General features: G+C 44.9%; 1 protein-coding gene across 2 annotated transcripts in view; it reads right to left on the reverse strand.

Moving 5' to 3' along the window:
- Positions 1 to 27,204, reverse strand: part of DHX35 (DEAH-box helicase 35) — a 2,070,470-nt gene that overhangs the window by 1,222,225 nt on the left and 821,041 nt on the right. For both annotated transcript variants that reach the window (XM_069652289.1, XM_069652288.1), the window contains one exon: positions 2,036 to 2,246. In XM_069652289.1, the coding sequence (XP_069508390.1) occupies positions 2,036 to 2,246 (211 nt within the window). The remainder of the gene's footprint in view (positions 1 to 2,035; positions 2,247 to 27,204) is intronic.

The following is a 27,204-nucleotide window of genomic DNA, read 5'->3' on the forward strand; positions in this document are numbered from 1 at the left end:
GAAATGTCACATTACCAGAGCTACCCAAGAATTTGGCTTGGGAGTCTAAAAATGACTGGATCAGAGCCAAAATCCAAGTGTGTTGCACTGCTCTGCAACCTCAAAATTCCCCTCTGGAAACGCAGACCTCCACACCGTGCAAAGGGATGGTTTGAGCCACTAATGTTTCTCTTTGAAATCCTTCTGGCATCAACACCATACCAGTAGATGTTGGCTCCAAGGTCTCAGTCCTGTGATGTTTGGCATCAAAACAACTCTGCCTAGCTTTTTGGGTGCCAATATGTCGTGTCCCATTTTCTAAGGTATTTAAAACCATTAATGCCATCATTTTTAATGCATAAGCCAAAGTGGCTGGCTTCATATCAGACTGAAAAACAAAAGTCTATTTCGGGCCTAAAGGAAGAAAGACATCTTTTTGTATAGTGGCAGAAGTTGCCACAGTCCTTGATTTGGAAACCTTTCATCTTTATTTGTGTAAAGGGTTCCCACTCTCTAAAGATTACGTACTCGATGGACCTGGAGACAGTGGGTGGGGCATGGGGGAGGTTTGGCGTGGTCATCCTCACCAGTATCCTAGTAGACAAATACTGTAATCTCAAGGGTGTGTTTTGCAGTGGGAACTAAATCAAAATGTAAAAAGAGGTTGTCCGTTATCTCAAGCCACAAATGACTTGCGATTTTGAAAAAACAGAAAAGAATGTTCATGCATCTTAAAATAAAGCCTGCTCTGTGTTTAAAAAAATACAAAATCAGAAAAACCCACATCCTTGCTTTTTGTCTAATGTCATTTGGCTCTTGGAAACTGCTGCAGCAGAATCACTATATTATGAAGTCGTATGGCAGAAAATAATAATCTTAAGATGGCATCTTCTACAGGGTGCGTTTGTGGGGGAGCCTGGATGTTAGAGGCCTCTAGTTAATCACAAATCCATGCTACTGCACATTTTGAAAATAGTGAAAAATAAGTTGTAATGTTCCAGATCAACTAATACATGGCAAATGTACAGAAAGTGGACAGACGGACAGATAGTACCCTCACCCGTCCCACCTTGATTTTTACTCTGCAGCCCTATTCCCATTTAAGGTGATCAGGTAGTCCGGGTATAAAGCAAATAATTTTCACATGAGATTCATAAGACTTGTTCCATTTTAACTGTACAGACATTCAAATTAAAGACAATAAAAAGATTTGCGACCTACCCAAAACATCTTTTGCTTGTGCAAAAATGACTCATTACAAATCATGTTATTATACAGGGCAGATTGTGATATAAAAGCCTGGAAATAATGGTCTTATTACGGGCAGGTTGTGACATCACAACTGACCTGTAATAAGAAAATGGCAACATAACTGCTCTGTAATCAGGTATTAAGCCGCAGCTGTGATATCACAATTCCAGGCCAGGTGTTCTATTGAATGACAGTGTGTGGTCATGAATTATAAGGAATAAAATACCCTCTACCGTACACAAAAAGGATAATTTTATTTCAAATATCCATCCCATGAAAACTCCCATATCGCCCTTTGCACCGCCTACCTTTTTCTCCCCATTACATTTTTTTGTATGTTTCATCCTTTCTATTTCCACCTCTATTTGCTGACATTCTTACAAACATGTTGACAGGCATTTGTCATTCTGACTCCACTCCAATTTTAAATCTATTTTATGATAGTCAAACCGTATTTCCAGATCAGCTTTCACAATTAAGGCCTATTAAGGGGGATCTCGGCCTATGTTTCGGGGAGGTAGAATTGCTGCTTTGCACTAGATTCCCACGAACACCTTCTAGAAATATGCTTCAGAAAATCTCCTTGCAAATGGTCTTGCTGTCATAGCACGACAACCGTTAAGGTTCTGCAGACAGTCACAGCGTTCGTGGACAGATTACTCATGCAGTTCATCCAGCCAATAGATGGTGCAGAGCAGCTCAGTTTCGAGGCTTTTAAACAATAACTCTTACATTGCCAAAAAGGCACAAAGATGTCAAGGGAGAATGCACCAGGAATAGAAAACATGCAAATATTGCTTCTCACCTGTATAGAGTCTAAAGCACTTCCCTGATCGGTTACGGCCCCCACGGCCTGCCCTCTGACAGGCTGAAGCCTGAGAAACCGGTACCAGTACTAGGGACTCAATTGCTGTCTTGGGGTTGTAGGCACGCAATTTCACAAAGCCACAGTCGATAACAAACACAATCCCATTGATGGTGATGGATGTCTCAGCTATGTTGGTGGCCACTATCACCTAAAGAAAAGAAGAATCTGCAGGTTAGAGATTGGAGCTTTATTAATCCGAGTACTATGAGAACTAAGGCAAATGCAAATAGGGCTAATTTACAAGAACGTCTTTTTTTTCCAAGCACTGAAAACTGCTTCTTCTGAATACAAAATAACATATAGTCTGTAGTTACTTGTAAAACTTTAACGCAACAGAAATCTAGACTCAAAGATCTTTTTAGAAAGTGTCAGCAGGTGGGAAAATCACAAATCGAACAGCGACTGGTGACCCGTTTATGCTAGTGATTGGAATTAAGCAGCAAGTTACAGACATCCCTGCTGGCGTAATTGTTGGAAAGAATAAAGACAAACCTTTGAGTCCTAGTCTGTCAGGTAGGTTTCTATGACCTTCTCAAATTCATATCACCCTAGCTGGGGAGCGACTTCACTAACATTTATAATTTCCCACAGATGTTTAAGGGTGTTAGACTTTGGAACATATGGAGACAGGCTTTGGCTGATAGTCTTATGGCCACTAATCATCTGCCACATTGTGTTGTGCAATTGTATGCTTTCGTTTGCTGCGTTGCCCTATGCTATTGAAACCTTTGAGCACAAAGCTTGTCCTGAACAGGGCAACACCACAGCCATGATTATGATTATGTGAGGCAGCTGAGCCGCAAGAAGCCAGGATTAGTTGGCACAAATTGTAGAAGACCAAAATGCTGTGCAACTGAGACTTTAGCCCCTGTTGGAAACATAGCCAAGCTCAGTAATCTATGATAAGTGAGAAGTGACCCATCACATATTAAAGAGAGGCCGGTTTCTTCAGAGAACCAGAGGGAAAGTCAATTGAGACGCCAATTAACGGGCAATGCTTAATGGCGCGTGGAGCAAGACGCAGTGGGCAGTGGCAGTTTTCAGATTGTATGGAACAATCAAGAGATGTGGTGTTTATTAAGCACCAAATGTCTGGGATGTTCCGATAAGGACTGCAACCAACTAAATGAATGATTTCCATTATGGAATGTCCTGACAATTTTGTGCTTGGCGGCCACTTTCTCAGGAAGGGCATATTCTTAACGGTTTCCATATCTATTTCTCGACAGCTGTCAAGAAATACATCGGATTCTATTAACCACTTCTGGCTTGAAATTAGTTTGGATTTATTAGAATTTCTGACTAACAGGCCCTACAGTGTGCAAAGTAACTTAATGGCTTTCATCTGTGAGGTGATGAGAAGGACACATTAAAATTTAGTTACCCAGATTAATTAAGAATGGATATGTGTATTTAAGTTACCTCAGACCATGAATTTAAGTATGTTTGATAGAGCCTCAACCTACCAGATATAGGGCGGGTGGGGACCACAGTAAAAACATCAGCACAATTAGAAATAAAATAAAGACTGCCTGTTGTTGTATCTGTGTGTTAGTCTGATTTATTAAAGGAGCTAGAAGGCTTAGCAAACTGATTTTATGCAAGCAATTTCACAATTTAGGGCTCTGTGGTGCACACTGAATCACCCAAGTACATTCCTTAGAAACGCCCATCTGAAAACCGAGCCTTTTGCCCAAGCCCATCTGCATAGTAAAACGGGCAGCAAGGCAGGCTCCGGCATTGTCTCGAACTCATCAGAGGGCTGATTTCCTAATAACGTTGCTAGTGAAAAGAAATGGAACCCCAAAGTCAATGCCCAAAATGGTGCCTTTACTCCTCTTGAAGCAGCCCGTTGGCTACTGTTGCGAGGATTCCATTACAGTAACTGTATACCTAGGGATGCTACCTCGTTTACAGTGCCTAACAAAAGGATAAGACTTTTAGGGTGCACCGACTTTCACACTTAAGGGGCAAGGGAGGTCAGAGAACTTAATAAACCCTAAACATTCATAAACTCCACTCTGCCAAGATCACACACAAGTGAAACATAGCAGCACAAAGGAGTTGCAGAACTCTGCCCTCACAAAAAGAAAATGTAGGAGATGCACGGGAAGAAGGGGTCTGTTGACCCATCACCCCTTGCGAGCATACATATTGAGGGCATGCTTAGTGTGTCTGTGGAACTGCCACCCTCTAATTGAGAACTCATTGTTCTCCATACTACCTATAGACAAATAAGGGGTTAATGGAAAATTACCCAACTGGTAATAACTTGTAATACTCTGTCCTTTTCAGTCAGTAGTCCAGTCACTACTCTAAGCTTGTTCTGGCACAAAGCATCACGCCAGCAGCTATACCTGGCTAACTCAACATGTATTCTCTCTCTTAAATGGCATTAATGAGACTGAAAGTCATACAGTCCAGCATTGATTGAACAAGGCCAGCTACAGTCAGACAGTAAGACAACACCACTCTACATGTTGTTCGCTGGAGGGAGTGGGGGAGGAACGAGATCATGGCGAGGAAATACGCCAACAGATTGTCCGAGATGAGTCCTAGAGGCAGACCCCAGGGCACAACAGAGTGTTGGTCCAACAAGGAAGAAAATGAGACAGGCTTGGCCAATACAATCAGGCCGCTGAGAGAGAAAGAAGCACGGTATGGTCGGCCAAGCATCTAGAACCCCCCCCCCCCAACACCTCCCCTACCTCACCTCTGGGAGACGCTCTGGACCTTACTGCAGTTAAGCATGGAACTTCCTGAGGGGTCATTGTTAGATCAGAGAGAAGCTCCCTAACCTCTGGACTAAGGGGGAGCCCCACCTAAGCCTGGGACATCATCCAACCAAGAAGAACTATGCTTAAGAGACTCCGTGACATTGGGCAAAAGACCCAGACACAAAGGTCATTTTTGACAAGATTTTGGTGATTGTCTTCTTTGCAGAATCAGTGGAAGAGCAATCTTGTCAACTTAATTGAGACTTTGCATTTACGGTCTCACTCATGTATGGGACAGATGAAACACTGCAACTCTCAGTCTTGCTCTCAGACTTGCTGAAGGCAAGGATACTGAGGGCCATGGCAGTGGTCAAAGTGTAAGAAAATAAGTAATGGAACTATGCTCCCTGATGACCTGTCCACACTCCCCACAAACTCCATAGTCAGGCCCCCTACCACGCGCATTACAACCCCCTACACAAATGCGCCTGCTGTTTAAGGGAACGTTCAGTGCAGTGCACCGAAGTGCAAGTTTCAACTTCTTCCTACACTTCTTTTGAAGCGAGAACATTATGTAACGGTTTCTTTTTAAAATAAAAGCATAGGAGGAGTAAAACTTAATTTAAAAAAAGTAGAGGAGCACCACTCCCGCTCACTTCGACCAATGGTCCTGTGACTGTGGAAAGGACCAATCAGTGAGAGTCCCCATCACGTAGGGGAGTGAATCTGTGGTTTTCTTTTCTATCAACAAGAAATTAATAAGAGACTTGAATATCTTCTAAAGACGGTTGCCAGAGAGATGTAAGGTAAGGTAAAGTGTTTTGTTAAAGCCGTTCTACCAATCATGTTGGCCTCGCTGTGCTTGGCTCTGTGCAAATAGGTGGGTTGGGGAAGTAACAGTGGGATAGTAGGGTAGGCAGGAGCGGACATACAGCTGTGCATGCCTTCAACTGTTATTTGGTTAACCTTGGTTTTTAAGAAGGGCCCTTCATTGATTAAGAGCAAATCTGTTTTAAAAACCCTAAATAACAAACCTAATTCTAAACCTTACTTGCTACTCTAGTCAGGTTTTCCCCATGTCTTCCTGAGAGATTTCAGAACTCTAGAGTGAAAAACTTATTCTGAAATTGGAAAGTAAACCCAGATTCTGAGAGCGATCTAGGGATAGAGGAACCATTGCATACTGAGTGAGTCCAGAATCGAGAATAAACTACTGATTTCAAAACTGTTGCACACTGGGAGACCAGAATCCCTGATGGAACTATTGAGACAATCTCATAGTGATCCCATTGAATAGAGTGCCAATCGACCAAATTAACTAAAACCATAAAGATTGAGCAAATCACTGAATGGTGGTCCCGAGTCTAAAAGCGAATTGAGATAGGAACCCCTGACAACCAACAATCTAATATAAAATTATTTCCAACCTTATTATGTAACATCATTCATTCACCTCAAGTCTGTCCTAACCGCCAGGCTATCAATTCCCAGTAAACGTGATAATTCAAGTCAGCTCACAGTTTCACATTCCAGCAACTACTACTATGAACTAGCTTTAAAACATTGGGGAATTATTCAGTACATCCCTGCTGCGCCTTTAAAACCATTAATGAAACTGAAGGATTGAATTTGACTTAATGATCCCAGCCGTATTATTTTCACAGATATAAGTTTATTAGCTTTACACTCATCACACTGTTGTAAGTAGCAATATTCCATTCAAAACAGAAACTTTCCTGAAATCAAATCAACAATAAAAGTAAAAAGGGGGAATGTTTCTTATGCTAAATAACATTAGTTTAATACATCAAACAACACAGATACAAATCAAGTGTATACAAATTATTATTAGCACAAGAAACAATACCCGTTTTATTTTTAGTCTTGATTCAATTTCAGGAAAGTTCCAACAGTATGATGAGTGTGTAACTAATAGGAAAGGGTAATTCCCACATTCCATCCAACCCGTTTAAAGATTTAGGTAAAGATTTTAAACTGCTTAGACCATAAATAAGAACATTTTAAATGTCAGATTAGTGTTAAAGCTATAATTAATTGAAAATAGAACTTTCCTGTCTTCCATTAAAGTTGTTGAATAAATGTATCTAAAAGTATATTGACTGAGCAATTGGCCTGTTAATCTGAGATTGAGCAGCACAAATTTCAAATAATCAATAAAAATCAAGAATCCAATTTTTAACAAGGTATTTAACTTTGTTGGCCTGACCTGCCAAGGATAGATCTCTGGACGTACCAGCAGATTATTGTGCTTCAATAGATTAATACATTCCATTACTTTAACATAATTTAATATCAAATTGAAGCAGTGAATTTATTTTAAGAATTTGTTAAGAATCATTTAGTCAGTAAACATACTAACAATTTGAAACACGGTTTTTGTGTCTACATTTCTAAATAAGATTCAATATTGTGAGTTTTTGATTAACTGTACACATCATATTTAAGCATGGTTTTCACAAAATGTCTTTTTTCTTTTTTTTTCTCTTTCCTTTTTAACCAAGTTTTGTTTTTGTCTGCATGTTATTTGGTGAATTACCATCTTCCTTTATCATTTTAATACATTGTGCATGTTCCATTTGTGACAAATCTAGGGAATGTGTCCTTTTGCCAAACGGTCAACCACCCTCTATGGGACAAGGGAGGTGAGCATCCTATGCAAAACACCCCCTAGGGGACCGGACAAGTGGGATCTCACTGGGCCTGACCCTCTTTAGGCATTTCCAAGCAGAGACACTTCCATACTTCCCCGTTATGCTGACTCCCAAATGTGTGAAGGATAAATGGGAGTCATACCGTGTCATAATATGCAGGGTCCTTTAACTCCATAACTGCCATGGGGTTTCCCCCCCAGTGCCAAGGCCTTTTTTGGTGATTTCGGTATGTCCCCATTCAATGGCTTGTAACTTTTTTGTTACATGAGATCTCGGACAAATTTGGCCCCCTTATTCCCCCACATGTAGGCAGTCGTAGGAATCCTAGTTTGCTGTAGGGGGGGGGGGGGTGAGAGAAAATAACCAAAAAGGGAGGACATTTTGGTTTTTTCACAAAATGCCAATAAAATTATGTACAAAGAAGCCTGGTTCTCACAAAACGGTTGATAAGCATGGGGTTCCCAGTTTTCCTTGCTGGCTTGGACAACCTAGGCCCAAATCTGTATGGTGTGCGCTTGAGCATAATTCCTGAAATTCTACTGTGCGAAAAGACTTTGGGTTAGCCGTGTTTTAGGCTTTCCCCTTTGCGCCCAGGTAGGTGCACCCACACATGTGAGGTACCGTTTTCGTTGGGACACCTGTGGGAACGCGGGACGGTAGGCCATGGGTTGTTGGCAGCGTGTTTCGGTGGGTGAAAAGAGTAAAATATGCGGAAATTGTGTTTCCCCCCCCAAATTTGGACTTTGCCAGGGCTTGTGGGTAATAAAATCTGTGCTGATTTGAGCAAGTCACACCTCTGTGGATTCCCACGGGTGTCCTCTTTTGGGAAATGCATGGGGTTCCCCGTTTTCCTTGCTGGCTTCGACACCCTAGGCCCAAATCTGTAGGTTGCCCACATGAACAAAATGTGCTGTGCTGAAAGGCTTAGGGTTACCAGTGGGTTAGCCTTTTCCATTTGCGCCCAGGTAGGTGTACCCACACATGTGAGGTACCGTTTTTGTCGGGACACCTGTGGGAACGCGGGAAGGTATGACATCTGTTGGCGACGTGTTTTGGTGGGTAGGCAGAGGGAAAGGTCTCTCAAATTTGCTAGAAATAAACACAATACATTTCCAGGGAGGGCTGCATGAGATGGCCCTCAATCCATTTTGGGTGGGGGGGGGGGGGAGGGAAGAGGGCCACCCCCTTTCCATTACAAAATTCCCAGTCGGTTTAGGGTGCCCCACAGCCCCTCCTAAAATGAGGTCTACCATTTTCAATTTTGTTCTTGGTTTACCCAACTTTCCTTGGCACAGATGGGCACATTAGTGTGCCAATCTTCCCCCAGGGTGCTCAAAACCTACTGCCCCACCCATTGGGGGGCCTGTCTGATGTTTTGTGGTGGCCCTCTCCCCCCGACCCCAAATGGATGGGGGACCAACTCATGCAGCCCTCCTGGGGCTCCTACTAAGGGCTGCATGAGGTGCTGCCCACACTTTCCTGCTGGCCCTCCCTCCTCCAAATGGATGGGGGGCCACCTCATGTACTCCTGCCTGGGGGCAAACATCTGCCCCTATGGAGGGCTACAAGGGGTGCCCACCCTTTCCACTTGGGGTGGGAGGAGGGCCATCCCCCTTTCATGTACAAAAAAATACCTGGTGGCTAGTGGCCCCCCACCCACATCTTCTTTTGCATTTTTCTTGTTTCCTCTTCCCTGATGGCAGATCACCCATCTGCAGCAGTGGTCTCCATAGCTGTGGCCCGATGCTTTGGGGCTTCGGGGGGAGAGGGGGCCGCTTACCTAGTAAGCAGGGCCCCCTCCCCCGCATCAAAAAACGGATCCCTGGTGGTCCAGTGGCATTGCTGAGCACGGATCGAGCGCTCTGCACCCGATCCACGCCCAGCAATGCTTTAAAAAAAGGTGTCGTTGGAAAGGGGAGAGTCTCCCCTTTCCAACAACACCTCCCTCGATCCCCGGCTTGAAATACAGTCGGAGATCGAGGGAGAGAAAGGTGGACACTCACCTTCTCTTTTCACTGCGGCAGCCGAAAATGGCTGCCACGGTGAAAATACTTTGTTTCATGTCGGCATGCATTATGCACACTGATGTGAAACTGAAGTTAATCTAACCCCCAGGCAGTGAGGAGGGACCTCCCCCTCACATAGCACGGGAGTTGAATACAGTTTTGTGTGATCCCTGCTTTGCAGGGATCACACAAAACACAGTGCTTAAAAGGACGAGCTATCTCGTCCTTGGCAACCTGGAGGGAATGCCAACGACGAGATACCTCGCCCTTGGCACTTAAGAGGTTAAAGGGGATTGGCTTGGTTTTAAACCCAGATCTGTTGAAGCCCAGGACCAATGTGCCTTCTCTCTCGCAACAGGAAGGAACTGAAAAAGTGTGGGCCCATGTAGAAGTTGAAAGCGCCAGCCGGTCGCTGAAGCCCAGTTGTCTGCATTGGAGTGCAGAGGTTGCACCATATCCCTAGCAGCAACCTGGAAGCAGGACCACTTTGGAGGCGTGGTGAGCGGAGAGCCAGCGGAACGCTGCCAAGCCCATGAAGAAGACCAAGAGCCTAGAGCCACCTGACCGTGGGAGCAATCAATCACCGCAGGAGCGACTTGCCTGAGTCCTGCAAACTCAACGCCGAAAATCCTGTCCACAGTGACAGGAGGAACCGTGGTGGAAGACACGACTGTGGGGACATTGGAGATGCTGCTCTGTTGCACATGAAAAAGCCGCCTCCCCCGACATGCACCGGCGGAGGAACACAGGTACACGGCTGGAGAGAAGAAGCAGGAGGAGGGTGGAGAAGTATCTACGAAGCATACGAGGGGCTGAGATTGAAAATAGCCCATGAGGGGATAACATTAAAAATATCCCACATGGGGCGCTGTTGAGCACCCGGCTCATGAGGGTGTGAGCCCAAGCTGCTATGCCGGGCCGCTGATATCCTGCAGTAAAGATCCTTACTGAACCTAATATCCTTTTGGGATTTCATTGTATATGGACAGCGGAACTCTCAGCTTCAATCCCCTGCAACACGAGAGAAAATCGGTGCAGTTTAACCTTGCGCCGGCGAGTCTTGTAAAGGGCTCCAGGGCCGCCTGCCATCTTGGTGGGGTAGCTGGCGGCGTGGGAGCACTGCTTGGTGGGGCAACCGAGGTGCAGGCCCAGACACCGGACCCGCTACTGATGGAGGAGCCAGGTTAGAGGGGGAGACAGCAGTGGGGAGCCGACAAGCAGCCCGGCACCCGTGTAATACGCCACAACAGGCGTGCTGCAGCAGCAAACTGAAGTCCCGGAACGGGCCGCTGGTGGTGAGAAATGAGGCGCAGTGGGGCTCCCAGTGGACAACCCAGTGCCCGCTGTGTCTACTGCAGTGGGAGCACCTGAGAAAAGGAGGACATATCCCTCATTCCTGCACAAGCACCACCAGGACTCCCTCAACTTTCCTTCGGCGTAGTAAGCCTTGTGGCCCAATCAAACCCATGTGTGTTTTCACTATGCCGGCCGGCACCCATGCAGCTAACTATCACTACGCGTGCCTCTCTCATATCGAGCAGCCCCCAGGCCCTATTCAATTCCTGCGTGCTCTCATCATGCCTAGCAGGTCCTTCAGCATTTTCAAATCAAGAAGTGTTGTATTCTTGCTTAGCAGGAACCATGGCCGTTATTCGAATCTAAATGTGTTTTTATTCTGTTTAGCAGGCCACTCTGCCACAATCTAATCTAGGTGTGTTCTCACCATGTTTTGCAGGCCCAAGGCCATATTCAAACTAGAGGTGCTTGATCCTGTTTAATTGGTCTCGTAGCCTTTTTATCTTGTTTAGTAGGTCCTGTGGCCTCTTCAATTCAGGTGCATCTCCACTATGCTTAGCAGGCCCTATGGCCTTTATTCCAATCTAGATGTGTTTTATTCTGTTTAGCAGACCCCTCGGCTTTACTCACATCTAGATGTGTTTTATTATGCTCAGCAGGCCCTTCAACTCTATTCAACTCTAGGTATGCTTCCCTATGCTTAGTAGGCCCCTCGGCCATTATTTAAATCTAAACCTGTCACTAGAATACTACACTTCTTGACCCTACCATACCATAGGTGAGCTTTGACTAGCTGTGCAGACTCTGTATTTATCTAAATAGAGCAATACCTCACATTTGGTTGTTAGGCCCCAGCCACATGGCACCTAACAGCTCATGACCGACAAACCACTCACAATGACGAGCCCTATGCCGGATCTGAGGCTCCAAGTTACTGTCCCTATAGACTCTCCCAACAACTCTTGGACATATGACACCTCTAATTCCAAACCACTCTCCCTGAAAATGGCACTTGTGCTCCCAAACTCATGGGATATACCACCAACCTCATTCCTACCCAATGCATTGTCAACCTTCATACCCACACTCCCCTTAACCTCTGGACATAAGACCACCCACAACACCAACAGCCCATGCTCCCATGAGCACAGGAACAAACATTTAGCATCCCGCCTTCCCTGCCGTCAGCTGATGGCACGGACTAAGCACACCACCACATACCAGCTGACCAAGCGACAGGAGTTTGCCTCATATCACATGAAATCCTGCTCTCTCGAGACGAGGAAGAAATGCCTAGCCTCCCGCCTAACTTTCGGCAAACAACATCTACCAACCACCACTTCGTCTATCACCAGGAGAAATGAACACCTCAACTCAAGAACTAAAACACCCCCAGTAGTGAGAAATGAACACTCCCTGAAGAAAAGAAGTTCACCACCCATCCTACACGACCACTTGAGCATTACTTGGCCCACAGATGCCATCAATAAAGTACTCAATGACACTATGGGCAACCAACCTGCCACCAGAGAGCCCACGCCGAAAAAAGAAAATCAACAAGCCTACCACGCCTAGCTCATGCCCTTGACATTGCAGACTTCATCATCATCAACAACCTAGACTTCATAGGTATCACAGAGACTTGGCTACATTCAGCTGCCAGCCCTACCCTTTCCCTAGCCATCCCTGAGGGATTCACTATATTCAGGAAAGACAGGGAGACATCTAAAGGAGGCGGTGTAGCGGTCATCGCCAAAACAACCTTCCTTTCAGAGTTATTCCCAACCAAGTGATCCCCTCTAGTGAACTTATCTCACTCGAAATATCTCCATCGGCTACATCTACTCTCACCATCAACCTTATCTACAGACCCCCCAGACCCACTGCAATCATTCGAGGAAGACATTGCACAACTCCTCTCTTCCAACACTAAGCCCTCCTCAAAAATCATCATTTTGGGGGACTTCAACCTAGGTCTCAACAACCCCACAGACGCCCAGGCGCTTGTAATTGCAAACACTTTGGAGGCACAAGGCTTTCTTCATCGAATAGTCAACCCGACACACGACAAAGGCCGCATTCTCGACTGGCTTGCAGACTGCAACTGCCACACAAACATCCTAGCCAACAACCCATGCCCGTGGTCGGCCACAATCTCATCCTTTTCTCCATTCGTGACACAACTCAGCTGAATACCCCGCCTCAACTCACCCCGGAGACGACATCAAGAAACTCACAAAACATCACCCCTGACAATATACTTCCCCTATCACCACCACTAACCACATACCATCATACCTAAACGAACCCCACGGACATGGTAGCATTCTACAACCAAACCCTCCTCTATGACATTAACAAAATTGCCCCACTGGGCATCCGCAAGCCTAAACCAACTGCCCGCCTAAACTCCTGGTATACTTCCAGCCTCAAAGCCCTACGAACGGCAAAAAGAATTGCGGAAAGTGCCAGGAAGAAAACACCCTCACATGCGAACAAACAGCACTTCAACACCCTGACTACAGAATACAAACAAGCCATTATGGTTCCATGTAATAATGTCCCCTCAAAAATATCGCCATGCAAAAAAAATTGCTGAAAAATTGCATTTTTTGTGGGGACATTATTACATGGAACATGCGGGGGACAGCCCCGCAACACCAAAACCCTTTTTTTTTCTTCATGGGGAAGGGGGGGAAACCTCCGCAACCCCTGCTGCCCCAGTCCCTATATATATGGTCACCCATATAATATCGCCACAACCTTTTCCCGGCGATATATACGGCGACCATATATATGGGGACAATATTACCTGATACCGCCATTATCTAATCTAAAGGCAATTCCTATAATGAAAGATTCACACGAGCAAACTCGGGCACAAGAGAACTAGAATCTCCTGCCCCTACAGGAGACCACTGTAACAAAGACCTACCGTGGTGCAAAAACATTCAAAAGGCCCTCCTCGAAAAAATATTACTCCAAAACAAAATTAACACCAACAAATCCAAACTAGCCTCAGCTGCCCAGCCACATATCATGCAACCGGCACCGCCCATTCCCTTGCCGAGATTCAAATTCACCCCCATAACCACAGCAGAAACAACCAGAATCTTCAACGACCTATAACCTTCCAGATGAAAGCATTTTGTCGTCATTGCAAACAACTGAACAATTGAATTGTTAAATCATTGGGTAACCTCCTGCCGATCCAATCTTCGGAGCACTCACCTAAAAAAACATCAATTGATGCAAGTCGCTGAATTAGATAATCAGTGGTGGGAGTGGATGCTAATGTAATAAAGTATAAGCTATTGCTTAGAAGTGTTACACTTCTCATTGAATCCATACTGTTGTAGGGGAGGATTGGTCCAGAAGACCCCCCTCCCCTGCACCCTCTCCCCCGGTGAGGGCCATGGCTCGTCGGGGATCCCCTCCTTACCACCAGGGCCCAGGTGTTGGAGGGGTCAGGGGTCACCTGCCGAAGACATTGACCAAACCTGCTGAATTTAGCTAGGCCTCGGAAACCATTTTGCCTAATAGAGATTGCTTGGGCTCTGCGCACCGCAGCGCGGCCCTCACCTTTGGGGAGTTTCAATTATCCCTGTGGCCACAGCTCTCTGGCAGATCCGCTGAGAGCCCGTTCCCACGAACAAGACGCACATAAGCTAGTGTAAGATACAAACACTGTAACATTTCACCTTCCACAGTGTATCACTGCTCCCAGCATGACCCGGCCAGCAGGGCCTGGGTTGAAAAAGAACTGTAAAATGGTCCTTTGACAAAAGCAAAGTTCTCAAATACTAATGAGAAAACTACCTGCGATGGAAGTGTTCTGTCCACAACCTCTCTTACTAAAAGACCTGTAAAATGTATAAATATGGCAGAATGTGTGCTCATATGACATTAGGAATGAAGCACCCACATCACTGCAGCTATGTACAAATAGTAAAAGCTTCCCGGGGGTTTTTTGTTATGTGCGTCATTGAAAAGATTGCACCCCACGGTCCCGCGCCAAAACCGAACTAATGCTGCTAGAGTGCAAAGAAAGACAAATGCAACCATATTGAGGGCCCGTGTAAAGGGTGCACGAAAATGCACCATATGTGTGTGTGTGTGTCCAAGCCCACTATGTGCCACTGCCGACAGTCTCAGTGGCAAGTTGTTTCTATGTGCTCCACCAACCTTACTACTACCTCACTTACCGCGAATGTACGAATGTATAAGCATATAACAAAATGTTGTAGTTGTCAAAAACATAGTGTACAAGTAATGTGCTCGGACCAGGTATATGAGAAGCATTAGCAATGTTAAAATGTGAGCTTTGGAATGACTCTATTAGTATTGTATATTATTTGAATGTTTATGCTTCTTCCACCTAACATCGGCAACACACAAGGAAAATACCTTTGTGAACACATGCAAGGCCATTCCCCCTCCCTCCCAGCGAAGCCTGCCAGACGAAAAAGCAGAGGCCTGTGCCGCACTGCTCCACCTCCCCCAACTTGGCTGGAGCCGCTTCAAAGATTTGTAGTTCCCCCTGCAGCACCCAAGGCCACGGCCCGCCACCTGTATTATTTACAACCCAGCAGTAAACCTCAGCCTGAAAACACAAATCCAGAGGCGCCCTCTCTTAAACCCCACGACCCACTGGCTCACCTTAGGTTAATGGCCCCTGTAAAATTAGGACATCCAATATTATGGCAACATTACAGCAACACATCCATAATGACTTCTAACAAGACATGATGACATGTACCGCCTTTCCCATGCCCCGAGACCCAACCCCACGACCTGTGGTACCCGGTCAACAGGACGCTGGTAACCATGTATTGATAAATCGCCAACAGACCCCACTCTAGGTGCATTCCTCCTGTGTTGCATTAACTTGTAGAATAACCTATTGGAAGATTTACTAAGGAAGATAATATTGCAAATGGTTGAATGACTGCGGTGTGCATGGCCTAGGGTAAAGTCAGGAAAAGACATTCATCTCTGACACTGGCCACAATGGCACAACAACACTGGCCGGATGAACCCAGCTGGCCTGCCAGGCCCAGCCCAACCCACGAGGCTAACCAGTGACGTCCTCCAGCCGCGGCCAACCACATCGCAGCAGCACCTATAGCTAGTCGTCGTCACCCAATCCCAATGAACTTGTGCCCCTTATAGTATGTAGGTTCTGATGACGCTTTTTGTAAATATATACGCCTGTCTTTGCTATTGTCAGACAGAGCGCTCTCGGAGTTTGCAGAGTTCATTACATGCCCTATTCTGATTGATAAACTCCCATTTACGCTCACCCGCACTTTGTCTTGGCCTTATTCCCATCCTGGGAGAGTCCATTATTGTCTCTCATTGCGGGGAGGATCGTGCTGGTTGGGGACGCTTGCCTTCACTGTCTTTGTGAAAGCATTTGAAGTTAACATAGTTGCTTGCTCTGCCGACCTATAGTGCCGATGTGGTCCCTAAAGTATTTTAAGTTTTGAAGTTGACTCAGATGTTAATCCCTTTTGAACTGAATATATACAATTTATTTTTATTGACTAATTGTCACTTCTACTACCATAATAAGGGAATTTTAATGAATGTAGTGCATGGTAGGAAATGAATGAGGAAAAGTGGAGCAATGTAAATGGTTACAATAACTTGCTTGTATATTGTGATTTTATGCTCAAGTTAACCAATAAACATTTATAAAAAATAAAAATACTCATGTTGCGGCTGGAAAGGAAGGATTGGATCCATTTTATGTCGTTGTCCGAGAAATGGGCAGCTGTGGCAAGGTGTTTGCACAGTATATTGTGGCTAACCAAGTCAAAAGCTGCTGATCAGTCAAGTAACAGTAGTATAGCCATATCGCCTTTGTCTTTGATCTCACCCATTTGTATTTTAAGATCCAAGTGGGCAGTTTCGGTTCCGTGACCAGGGTGAAAGCCTGACTGGCGGAGGCCAAGGAGGTTGTGTGTTGCCAGGTGTTTTTGTATTTGTACATATGCTGCTCTATCCAATATTTGCAGACGGAAGGGTAGTTGGTAGGGATGTTGGGATCAATTTGGGTTTTTTGATAAGTGCGAGTACCCAAGCTTCTTTGAGATTTACTGGTACATTGCTAGAGGAGACAAAGTTGTTAATTAAGGCTGTGATGAATGGGGCAAGTTCTTCAGCACAGTCTTTGATGAGAGAGGCTGGCGGTATAATCTTCCTCTCTACCTATATTTGTCTTGTGTCAAGAATGTATAATCTTGTTCTCAACAACAAGTCTCTGTAATCTGCTGAGGGGAACTTTTGCAAGTATCAAGGGAGTTGGTTTAGACCCTTACTTTCTCTCTCCAAACATGGGCGCAGGGAGTCCAAGTTCCTTATACGGATTGTTTCTATACAATCTTGTTCTTTTATTTTGGTATTAATTTTCATGGGATTGGTGATTAGTTGATTTCCTTCAAGATCTTTCTCTCTCATTAGTGACTCAATTTTCTCATTACATTTTTGTAGACATTTATCATTGGTCATTTCCAAACATGCAAAGATTTCAAAAGGCGATTCTTTTTCGGCCATTCGACACTTCCGATATACAGACCCAGACTTGCATAAAACAATGCTCTCTAATGATTGAAGTCCGAGTTCTTGCCGGATTACCGCTATTGGAAGTGCATCCGGCATCCGTAGGCATTTCCGCCAGAACAACCCTTCTAGCATCGCCCAGATCTTCCAGGGTAAGTTCAGCGTTCCCTCCGCTCCATACGTAAGTATAGGAATTATTTTTTGTTGGTAAAATGACTGTAATGGTATTAGGGAGAGTTTTCCATGCTTAAAGTTGATTCTCATTCCTTGGGCTGCTAGCCTCTTGGTTTTCACCCCAGGTCCTCTATAATGGGCCATGTCGTTACAATTTTGATTTATGTCTACCCCTAGATATACTATTGTGGTCACCACTTCAATCTTTTTATCACCAATCCACCATACTTGGTCAGCGCGTTGATGGTGACACACAAGTCATGGTTAATATTTTCGATTTACAGGCATTGATTTTCATGTTGTTAATGCCTAAGCAGTTAAGAAAGCAGTTGATTCTCCTCTGCAAGGCTATCAGTGTCAAATCCATGAATACAATGTAATCTTCATAGAGGATCCAAGGCATGGGTTTCCCATTTATTTTAGGAGAAAAAGCCCTCCCCTCCTTCTGCAACTCTACCAAGTCTGCTATATACAGACTAAATAGAAGAGCAGCAAGGGCACACCCCTGCTTTAGTCCTTTATGCGTCTGAATCTTCTTGGAAAGCACTCCTGTATGTGACAGTCTGACTTGTATTGATGTATTGCTACGGATTGCGTCAAGCAGGTCAGGAGGGCATTTCCATTTTTCAAGTTTCACCCATAGTTTTACCCTGTTCACACAGTCAAAAGCTTGCTCTAGATCTAAAAAAGCCATATATACGCAAGCTCTTGACTCAACTGATCTCAGTTTTAAGATCCCGATTGTGAGGAGATTTAATGATGTTCCAACAACTTTCACAAACCTGTTTGGTGTTGGTCTAATCTTTTCTAAGTAGTGGCCCATTTTGTTAGATCTCTTAACAGGATAGCGATGAAGATCTTTCCCATCAAATCCATCAACGCTACCGGGGCGGTAGTTACGTGGGTCAGTTCTATCGCCTTTTTATAAATGGGAACCACTATCGCTTCGCACCATGTATCTGGGACCTGCTTTGTATGTAGGACTTGTTCAATGATTTGCATTGAAATCTCACTCCATGAGAGTATATTCAAGCACTGCAGCGGCCCCACCAGCCCCAGTTACCTGTGGAGTCCCCCAAGGCACCTGTGTCTCACCAACACTGTACACTATCTTCACTAAGCCACTTTTTGACCTTCAAGACAAACCGGGTGTCACTTACACTAATTACGCAGATGATACCCAAATACTCCTTCCCATCACTGGCAACTACAACATAGACTCCAATGCCCTAAACAAAATCTTCCTAACCATCCAAGCCTGGATGGCGCAAAGCAAGCTCTGCCTGAATGACAATAAAACAGAACTACCCCTCATAGGCAATCAATCTTAACTAAAAAACCTCTCAGATTCCTACAAAACATTTACCATTGATGGCAACATCATCACCACTGCAAAAGAGGTCAAAACAATAGGAGTCTACCTCGACTCGTCACTGTCCTTGACAAAGCAAGTCACGCGTTTGTGTCGGCGGCAGCCTACACCGAAAAACTGATCACCACTAGCAGACCCTTCCTAACCACAGACAACTCCATCACACTGGCTAGAGCACTTATATTGTCTAGGATTGACTTCTGCAACTCCCTCTTTGCAGATTTCAACTCCCGGAACATTAACAAACTTCACATTATCCAGAACAATGGTGTAAGCGCGGCACTCAACATTCCAAAAAAAGATCACATCTCAACAGCTAGACGCAAGATCCACTGGCTCCCAGTCCAGGAACGTATTACATTCAAAGCCCTATCACACATAAATGTGTCAAATAGTGCCCCAATCTATCTAGCTAATCATATCTCCAAAGTCCAGTCCAATAGACCTACCCGATCAGCTTATTCCTTCCGTTTCGAAATCCCTTGTTACAGAAGCCAAAAAGCAGGAGGCTGCAGTTTTCTGGTGATTGCTACCAAACAATGGAACTCCATGCCCTTTGCACTGATATCAGATCCCTTCCTCTGGTCCTTCCGTAAAAGCCTCAAAACGTGGCTCTTCAGCCAAGGCAACTAGTCATCTGATGTAACCCTTCCACTGTATCTCAACGTTCATGCTATCCCCTTATGTAATCTTACACATAGTCTTGTCATTGGATGTAATTTTATTCTGTAACCTATAAAGAATGTAACTAACTTGCAACGACTGCAACCTCAAACAATATGTAACTACTGTAACCGTCATATGAGGTAACCTAATTTAACGACTTTACAACATGTAACTATTGTAACCATCAATCTTATGCAAAAAGCGCTGAGATGCCTCCGGATTAGGTGCGCTCAACAAATGCCAAAATAAATAAATACCCGGATCTGGCTGCTGGTAGTGAAAAAGATTTGCAGTGAGTGTGCTGGTGCGCAACCCGTGCCCGCAGTGTGCGCTGGAGCGGGAACACCAGTGTTGCGGAAATTATACCCAGACCGGGCTGCAGGTGGTGACGGCAGTGAGCATCACAAGAGGGGGCATATACACGGTGTGGGATGCCCCAGGGACATCTGGAGCACAGACATATTCAGGGGCATGGGAAACCTCTTAAGGTGTGCCGCCCCCTGCATCCCTGGGACAGCCAGTAGAAGGACAGCCTGGTCATCCCCTCAAGCAAAACCTCATGCAGCGAAAGCGGCCTGCTGGGGACACTGTTGGGGGGCATGACTGCACAAGGGGCATCCTCTGCAAAGAGTGGGTAAGACAGCCCCTGTGGGCCTACTACATATTTGTGAACAGCAGCAGTGGCCACGTCCAGGCATTTGGGGTCCTGTTTTGGGCAGACTAAAACAGTCTCAACTGGTGGAGGGGTCACAGGTGTGACCTTGGACTGTCCTCTCGGGGATGTCCTGATTTTGTGCACAGGAGTGCTACTTTTCCTGTTTCCTGAGACTTTAGGTTTCCCCTTTGTCTCGGTCTTTCTGGAATCAGAAAGTTGTTCTTCCTGTGCAATGGGAGTTAAAGGTGTCTCAGTAATTTCCCATTGAGAGTGAGTCAAAGTCTGCTCTCTGGCCTTCCTAGTCTGCTCCTGCTTCCTTTTGCTGGGAGGCCTGGGGTGTGCTTGATACAACGCCAAGAGCTTTTAAATCCTTCCCCAACAGGAATCTCCCAGGCACCTCATTTTGTGCACTGGCAGGTATTCTTACAGTCACATTGTTGCACTGGATGAGAGCTGGTAATATTGGAACCATCTGGATAGGGCCACCAGCAAGCTTAGTGGGGCCTTAACAACATCCTCAGGTTTGAAAAAGGTTTCATCCACCACTATGATGCTGGCCCCAGTGTCTCTAATGGCAGGGGTCTCCTGACCATTCACAAGTACACTGTCCTTGTAATATTATTTTGTGTTATCTGTTATACACATCTACATTCTGCTGTTCCCACAGACCTAAGGGACACTAAAGAAACACTGGCAGAGACTCCAATTAGGTCTTCAGCCACTAGATGAAAGTTTCCACTTGCCATATGAGCTTCTCCCTCTTGCATGAAGGCCAAGGAGGCAGTGTGGTCCCCTGAAGGTTTACCCTTGCATCTGGGATCCCCTTTCACATGGTCAGTTGACCCACAAGCATAGCATTTTCCAAATGTTTTGACAAATGGGAGCTTCTGCTGACCTCCCTCTGGTTTGGCACCAGAGGTTTCACTAGACTGACCTGGTTCCCTTGGTATTTACCCTACTTATGTTTGTGGCTCTCTTTTGAATGGGAGGCTTTAGAATTCTCTTTGTCATCTTTCTTGTGCTGCTTCCCTTCATCCTTTTTGTGAGTGGCCCCATAATCCTTGCGAGGGGCCCTGTTGGCAACCCACAAGTTAGGAGCCTTTGCTAACTTCTTGGGATCAATTTCTTTCGAATCAGCCAAGTGCTGTCGAAGCTCAGGAGAGCAGGCATCAAAAGTAGACTCCAACAAAAACAGAGTTCTCATTCCTTCAAAAGTATTTACTCTGTAATCCATAACCCAACCATCTAGGTTTTTCCAAACATTCACACACCCTAGTAGCCCAAGACATACCATCAGTCTTTTTGAGGGTCCTAAACCTCTTAAGGTACTCAGAAGGAGTTTTCCCAAATCTAGCTATCAAAGCTAGTTCATATTTTCATACTCCAATCTCTCAAGTTCCCCCACCTCCATTACAGCATCTGTTGCAACCTGGGGGAGCCTAGACAAAAGCCAAGGAATCAGCTGATTCCCTGTGAAACCCTGAATCCCATAGTTATTCTCAAAAGCACCCAAACAATCCAAAATATCAAGTTTCACATCATACATATTCACTGCTTCTTTGGGCAGGCAAGGCCTCTTTTGGACTGGAAGACCTAGAGGACTCTGGGATAGAAATGTTTTCAAGAGACAACTTTTTCATTTCAAGAGCATGTTGCATTTCTAATTTCCTGAGCTTGATGTCTTGATGTATGGTTTCAGCCTGGACGTGTAATCTTTTGAACTCCAACTCAAGTCTCTTTGTTTCAAGAGACACACATTCTGGACTCAGTGATGGACCTTGTGGGGTCCCAGTGGATACAGGTTGATGCAAAAGGGCAGGTAGGGGCATAGAGGGGCTCTTTTCCTGAGACTCCTCTCCCTCCTCTGACTCTTTAAAGACATTAGAGTTAGACTCTGAATCATCATCCTCATTAACATTTTCCACATTTCCTGGGTTAGTAGGTGTGATAGACCCACTACCCATATTTTGATTTTCTAACAATCTTGTAATCAATTCATTTTTATTTCCTTTAACAGGGAGATTCCTGACTTTACACATTTCTTTCAGTTGATCTACTGTTACAATTATCAGGGCTTCCTGCTTAAAGTTATCCATATCTGGTATGTTACAATTGCTATTTGAGGGGAGCTTAGCCTTGTGAAGGTTTTTAGTTGAACACAAATCAGAGCAATTTCTCAATGTAACAACTCTACAATAGATCCTCACCGCTCGTCTCCAGTTTTAGGTAACGTTTTGGGTAGTACCCTTGGGGTGCACTACAACAACCTTAGCCTCCTGGCAATAGGGACCCAACCTTTAGTATAAGTCTGAACTACACAGGTTGGTAGTGTGGCTGAACAGCCAGGCTTATCTCAAGAGGGGTCAGTAATGCAGTTACACAGAGATTTACAGTGACAAATATTCAAATAAACACTGATACTCAAGGTTTCTTTCTAAAACAGTTATTCATGTATTTACTGGTCATTTAAACAAGCCTTCTTCAGAAGGGAGGAATATGAAAGCAACACACAAATACACTTCAAAATCCACACTCTTAGGTTTCTTAGATTCAGTAACTTCCCATTGGGGATGGCACACAGATAATTCCTACACCCTCAGGTGACTTCAATAACTAGGACACAGTGGGCATTAATATAGTTCTGATACATCTAGAGTAGGCAGAGAGATTATTTAGAATAAACAAGAGAAATCAAGTATTCCTTAAGCAGGTAGATACTTTTGGACCCCCCAATGTATAACAGAGGAGAGAAGAGTCCTTCAGGGAACCAGGCTAAGCCAATGTTAATGGGCAAAAGTCTATGTAACTGAAGCACTTCTTGCAGGTAAGTAAAAGTCTTTGCACAATGTTTTTAGTCTTTGTTGAAGAAAGAAGAATCAAATGTAGGGCCACAAGCCAGGAGACCTGTGAAGTAGAAGAGCAAGCAAATCTACAGTGACAGGTAAGTCCTCCCCAACTTTATAGTGCCTTTCGTTTGAAGAAGGATGCAGCATATGACTTCTGTTCCTGTGCAGCTCTGCAGATCCTGGTGTTCCTGGGCCTCAGTCGTGGGGACAAGAGGGAGGACTTCTGGGAAGTCATGCACTACAACGGGACGGTCACCGATGGCAACCGGCAAACTTCAAATCAGTGGTTCTTCAGTGTTTCAGCTCCTTGCGTCAACTGCAAACAGCACTCTGTTGAGGGGGCTCAGACTCGGTCAGTCCTGCTTCCTGGGCGTCTGGAGGATCTTCCTCGAGCTCTTGGCCAAAAACCAAAAGAAACACAGAAAACTACATGAGAGAGTGGGAAAAAGGTCTCAGAATTCTCTCTAACAATATGAGTCTCCGAATGCAGAGTTCTGTGTAAATGGGGTGACCTCTCGGGCTTTCCCCCTGGAGTGGGGGACGAGGCAGGGTTGTCCTCTCTCACCCCTCTTATTCAAACTGGCTATTGAGCTGTTGGCCATCCGCTTAAGAACGGACTCGACTTGGTCAGGTTTCTGTTGGGAGACCTGGGGATGAGGACAAAGTCTCAATAGACGCAGACAATCTTTTGGTCTATCTCAGTAGGCCACAGGAAGCTTGCGCCCGGGTCACACATACCCTGCAGGCGTTTCAAGGGACCAACGGGCTGAGGGTAAATTGGAATAAGTCCATCTTTTTGACCCTCCATGGGATGGAGAATGATCTTCCCCAGGGCTGTCCATACCAGTCTGAGCCGAGGGCTTCAAATAATTGGGGATATGGGTGGGTCCTGACCTTGAAGACTATGCGCGTTACAATTTGCAACCTATTATGGATAGGTTCCTGTGGGATGTCACTCACTGGAGGTCCCTTCCATTGACACTACTCGGGGAAAGCAGCCTAATTCAAGTAGTGCTAACAAATGTTTATCTAGTGCTACCTTATAAGACTGATGTCACATACCCATATGCTTTAGAACCACATCTTTATTAAACATTAAAAAAAATAAAAAAAAATCATAAATAAGTCCATACAATTTTATTCACTTTAAGACAAATTTAGAAAAATTAAAAAGAGAGCAAGATTTTAACATGTATGCAAGACATTAAACAATACATGATCTTCTCAACCCATTCTAAAAAACAGTCTCATCTGAAAAGGGGTTAGTTGGATCAATGAAACACAAAACTACATTCAATTTGTAGGTGTTAATGTAAGACTACAATAATTCATTAGTCTTTTGTCAGATGTGGGGGGGTAGAGGGCACCTTTTTTCATATTCTCTGGTAATGCACATGGGTTTGCTGCTTTTGACAGAAGTGTTTGGATAAGTTCCACTCTGTTTCGGGATTGGTAATACCTGGGGACCCACGACTACTGCTCTTGGGGGTGTGGAGAGAAACAGGCTTCACTAAGTTTGAGAAACTGTTTGTGCCTATGGTCGCAGACTGACAAAATGAACTGTTGCAGCACAGTGGGGAGTAGCAGACTGCCCAAGGTTGACAAAATGGGTCGCAGAAATGGACTGTTGGCCTTGGAGAAGAGAACATATAATGCAAGGGGCCTGCCATGGGAAATGGGAGAATATTTGTGGGAAGAGGGAGGCTAGGGAGGGAGGAGCCTGCCTTTTCAAAAAGGAACTCTTAGCATTGTTTCTGGATGGTTTTTCTTGGCAGTAATTCCCTTGGTCTATTGTTTGTTTGAACCTGGCAGTGTCATCCAATTGTGTTTCAATATTATGTTTTCTTCTATTTTAGGCCCTTTTTTATTTTTGCCTTCTATGCAAAATAATAAAAAGTGTTTAAAAAAAAAAAAATTATCCCACGAGCGTCCACTATGGGCTGACGTGAATACTGCATGGAAGGCGGATACCAAGAATACCCAATGAGGGGGTGAGACCAGAAGATAAAGCCTAGCAGGGGCTGACATTCGGAATATCGTACGAGGCAGGGAGATTGAGAATATCCTGCGCAGGGAAAGAAACCAAAGACAGTAGCCTGCAAGGCGCCCACCATTGAGAACATCCCACAAAGGGGTGAATGCAAGCAAGGAATCCTAAGGCATGAGAGGCCAGCAAGCCCACCAGGAACTGACATGAAAACCATCTCTGAAGGGGTAGAAGAAAATGCAGAAACCAGTGGTCTGAATGGCCAGACCGCTCCACCTGGGCTACGAAAGATAAAGACATTAACAAAGTGGCCCAGAGTGAACTAGAGGCTTACTGCAAGTGTCAAGTAATGCAACATCCCTAGCACAAACCACTTTTGAGTGGAAAGGAACTTTTGAAACTATACAAACAGTTTGCATAGGGTCCAGACTAGCATTCGCTAGGAGGAATAAAAGACTCATAAGAGGGCCTGAGGGAAAGGTAAGGAGAACCAAAGACAGGAGTGGCTGGCACCAAAGTCAGAGTATAGTGAAAATAACTGAGTTGGGACAAATTACATACTTTTGTTTTAGTGGAAGGGCGAGCGTAGGTTTTGGACGGTGATCAGAATTTATGCGAGATATCGTCAAGAGCACCCATTTGTTATTTTCTTTGAAGCTAGAGACTCTTCATCGTAGACATAGGGCTAGTTGAGGTATTCTTTTCTTTAATAAACACCCTTGAATCAGGTCATGTTTTCTGTTTGCTATGTCTGACTTACCACATATTACTTTTTATTTTTGTGAAATTAGATTTAATGAGCACATTAGCAAAATGCCCTGAAGATGCTCCAAGAGTGAAACACAAGTTGCCATTGACATGACAGAGTTTGACACTTTAATAGTCATTAAATAAAGGTATACCATTTTATTATTACTTTGTTTTAACAATAGTTTCTTACATCATTTGCACTTATTTAACTTTACAGATTTGCAGTCATACTACTGTGAATTAGACCAGGAGACTGCAACCCTTGGCTCTCCAGATGTTTTGAACTACAACTCCCATGATCCTTTACCACAGACTATGCTGGCTAGGGCTCTTGAGTGTTACAGGGTACTGCAACTAGAGTGCTAAACGTTGCAGACACCTGAATTAGACAGTGACAGCTTGATGTTCTCTGATGAATCAAAAATGATTCCCCCCATAACCTTGACCTCAGACCTTCCTCATTTGGCCAGCGGAAGGCGACACTTCCTGATCCTGACACTGGGGGCGGTATTCTGCGGGAGGATCACATGGAGGAGGAAATGGGTCAGGAAGAAGGGGACACTCCTCTGCTCAGCCTTCCCTGAAACCAATTTTTTATTTTTTTTCAAAGATTATTTTTATTGGTAGTATCCGTGCACGCTTACAAACATATCATCAGACATCATTTGGACTGAGCTGTGCTTAGATGTGACATTAAGGAAAAACAAACATTAAACCCTAACAATAAAAGTTCTTGGGTTAGAGGAAGGGGCGGGACGGAGGGGACAACAAGGAGTCCGCTGATTGCACATTATGCTATGTGAGGGAGCACTTTGCCTCGTGGTGTTCGGGCACTGTTCTCCCACGGCAGAGGTTGGTGTACCGTTTGGGTCCATCTGTTTCTTAGGGCCTTGATCCGGTCTAGGGCCACTTAGTCTATCCCCTCGGCCTACTAGGTGGCTCTTTTAGTCCTGCTTGTCCATCCATCGAAGGGTTGGAGCTTTTCTCGCCACGCCCGGTTAATTGCTGCGTGTAGTCCAGGAAGGGTGCCCAGGTATGGTAGAACTTGCTCCCGTTTCCGAATCGGAAAGATGTAATTTTTTCTGCTGCTGCTGTGTTCCAACACTTGGACCACCACATTGGAATTGCTGGGCCTTCAGGGTGTTTCCATAGTCGAGCAATTGAGATTTTTTTTGCTGTTAGGAGATGCGAGCATTGGTCTGCTATGCAGCCCATGAGTGGGAATTGGCCTTCACCCGTGGATCCGAGTAGGACTATCCATGGATCGAGAGACCTGTGATGGATTTGATTTGTTTCAGAACTTCTTTCCGAAACTGTGTGGCTTAAGGGAATGACCATAGGAGGTGGAACAGCGTGCCTGTATCAGAGCATCCTCTCCAGCATTGTGGTGGAATTGTTGGA

Source organism: Ambystoma mexicanum, chromosome 3p, assembly GCF_040938575.1.
Source record: "Ambystoma mexicanum isolate Mex_15411 chromosome 3p, UKY_AmexF1_1, whole genome shotgun sequence".
In the NCBI taxonomy this organism is placed as follows: domain Eukaryota; kingdom Metazoa; phylum Chordata; class Amphibia; order Caudata; family Ambystomatidae; genus Ambystoma; species Ambystoma mexicanum.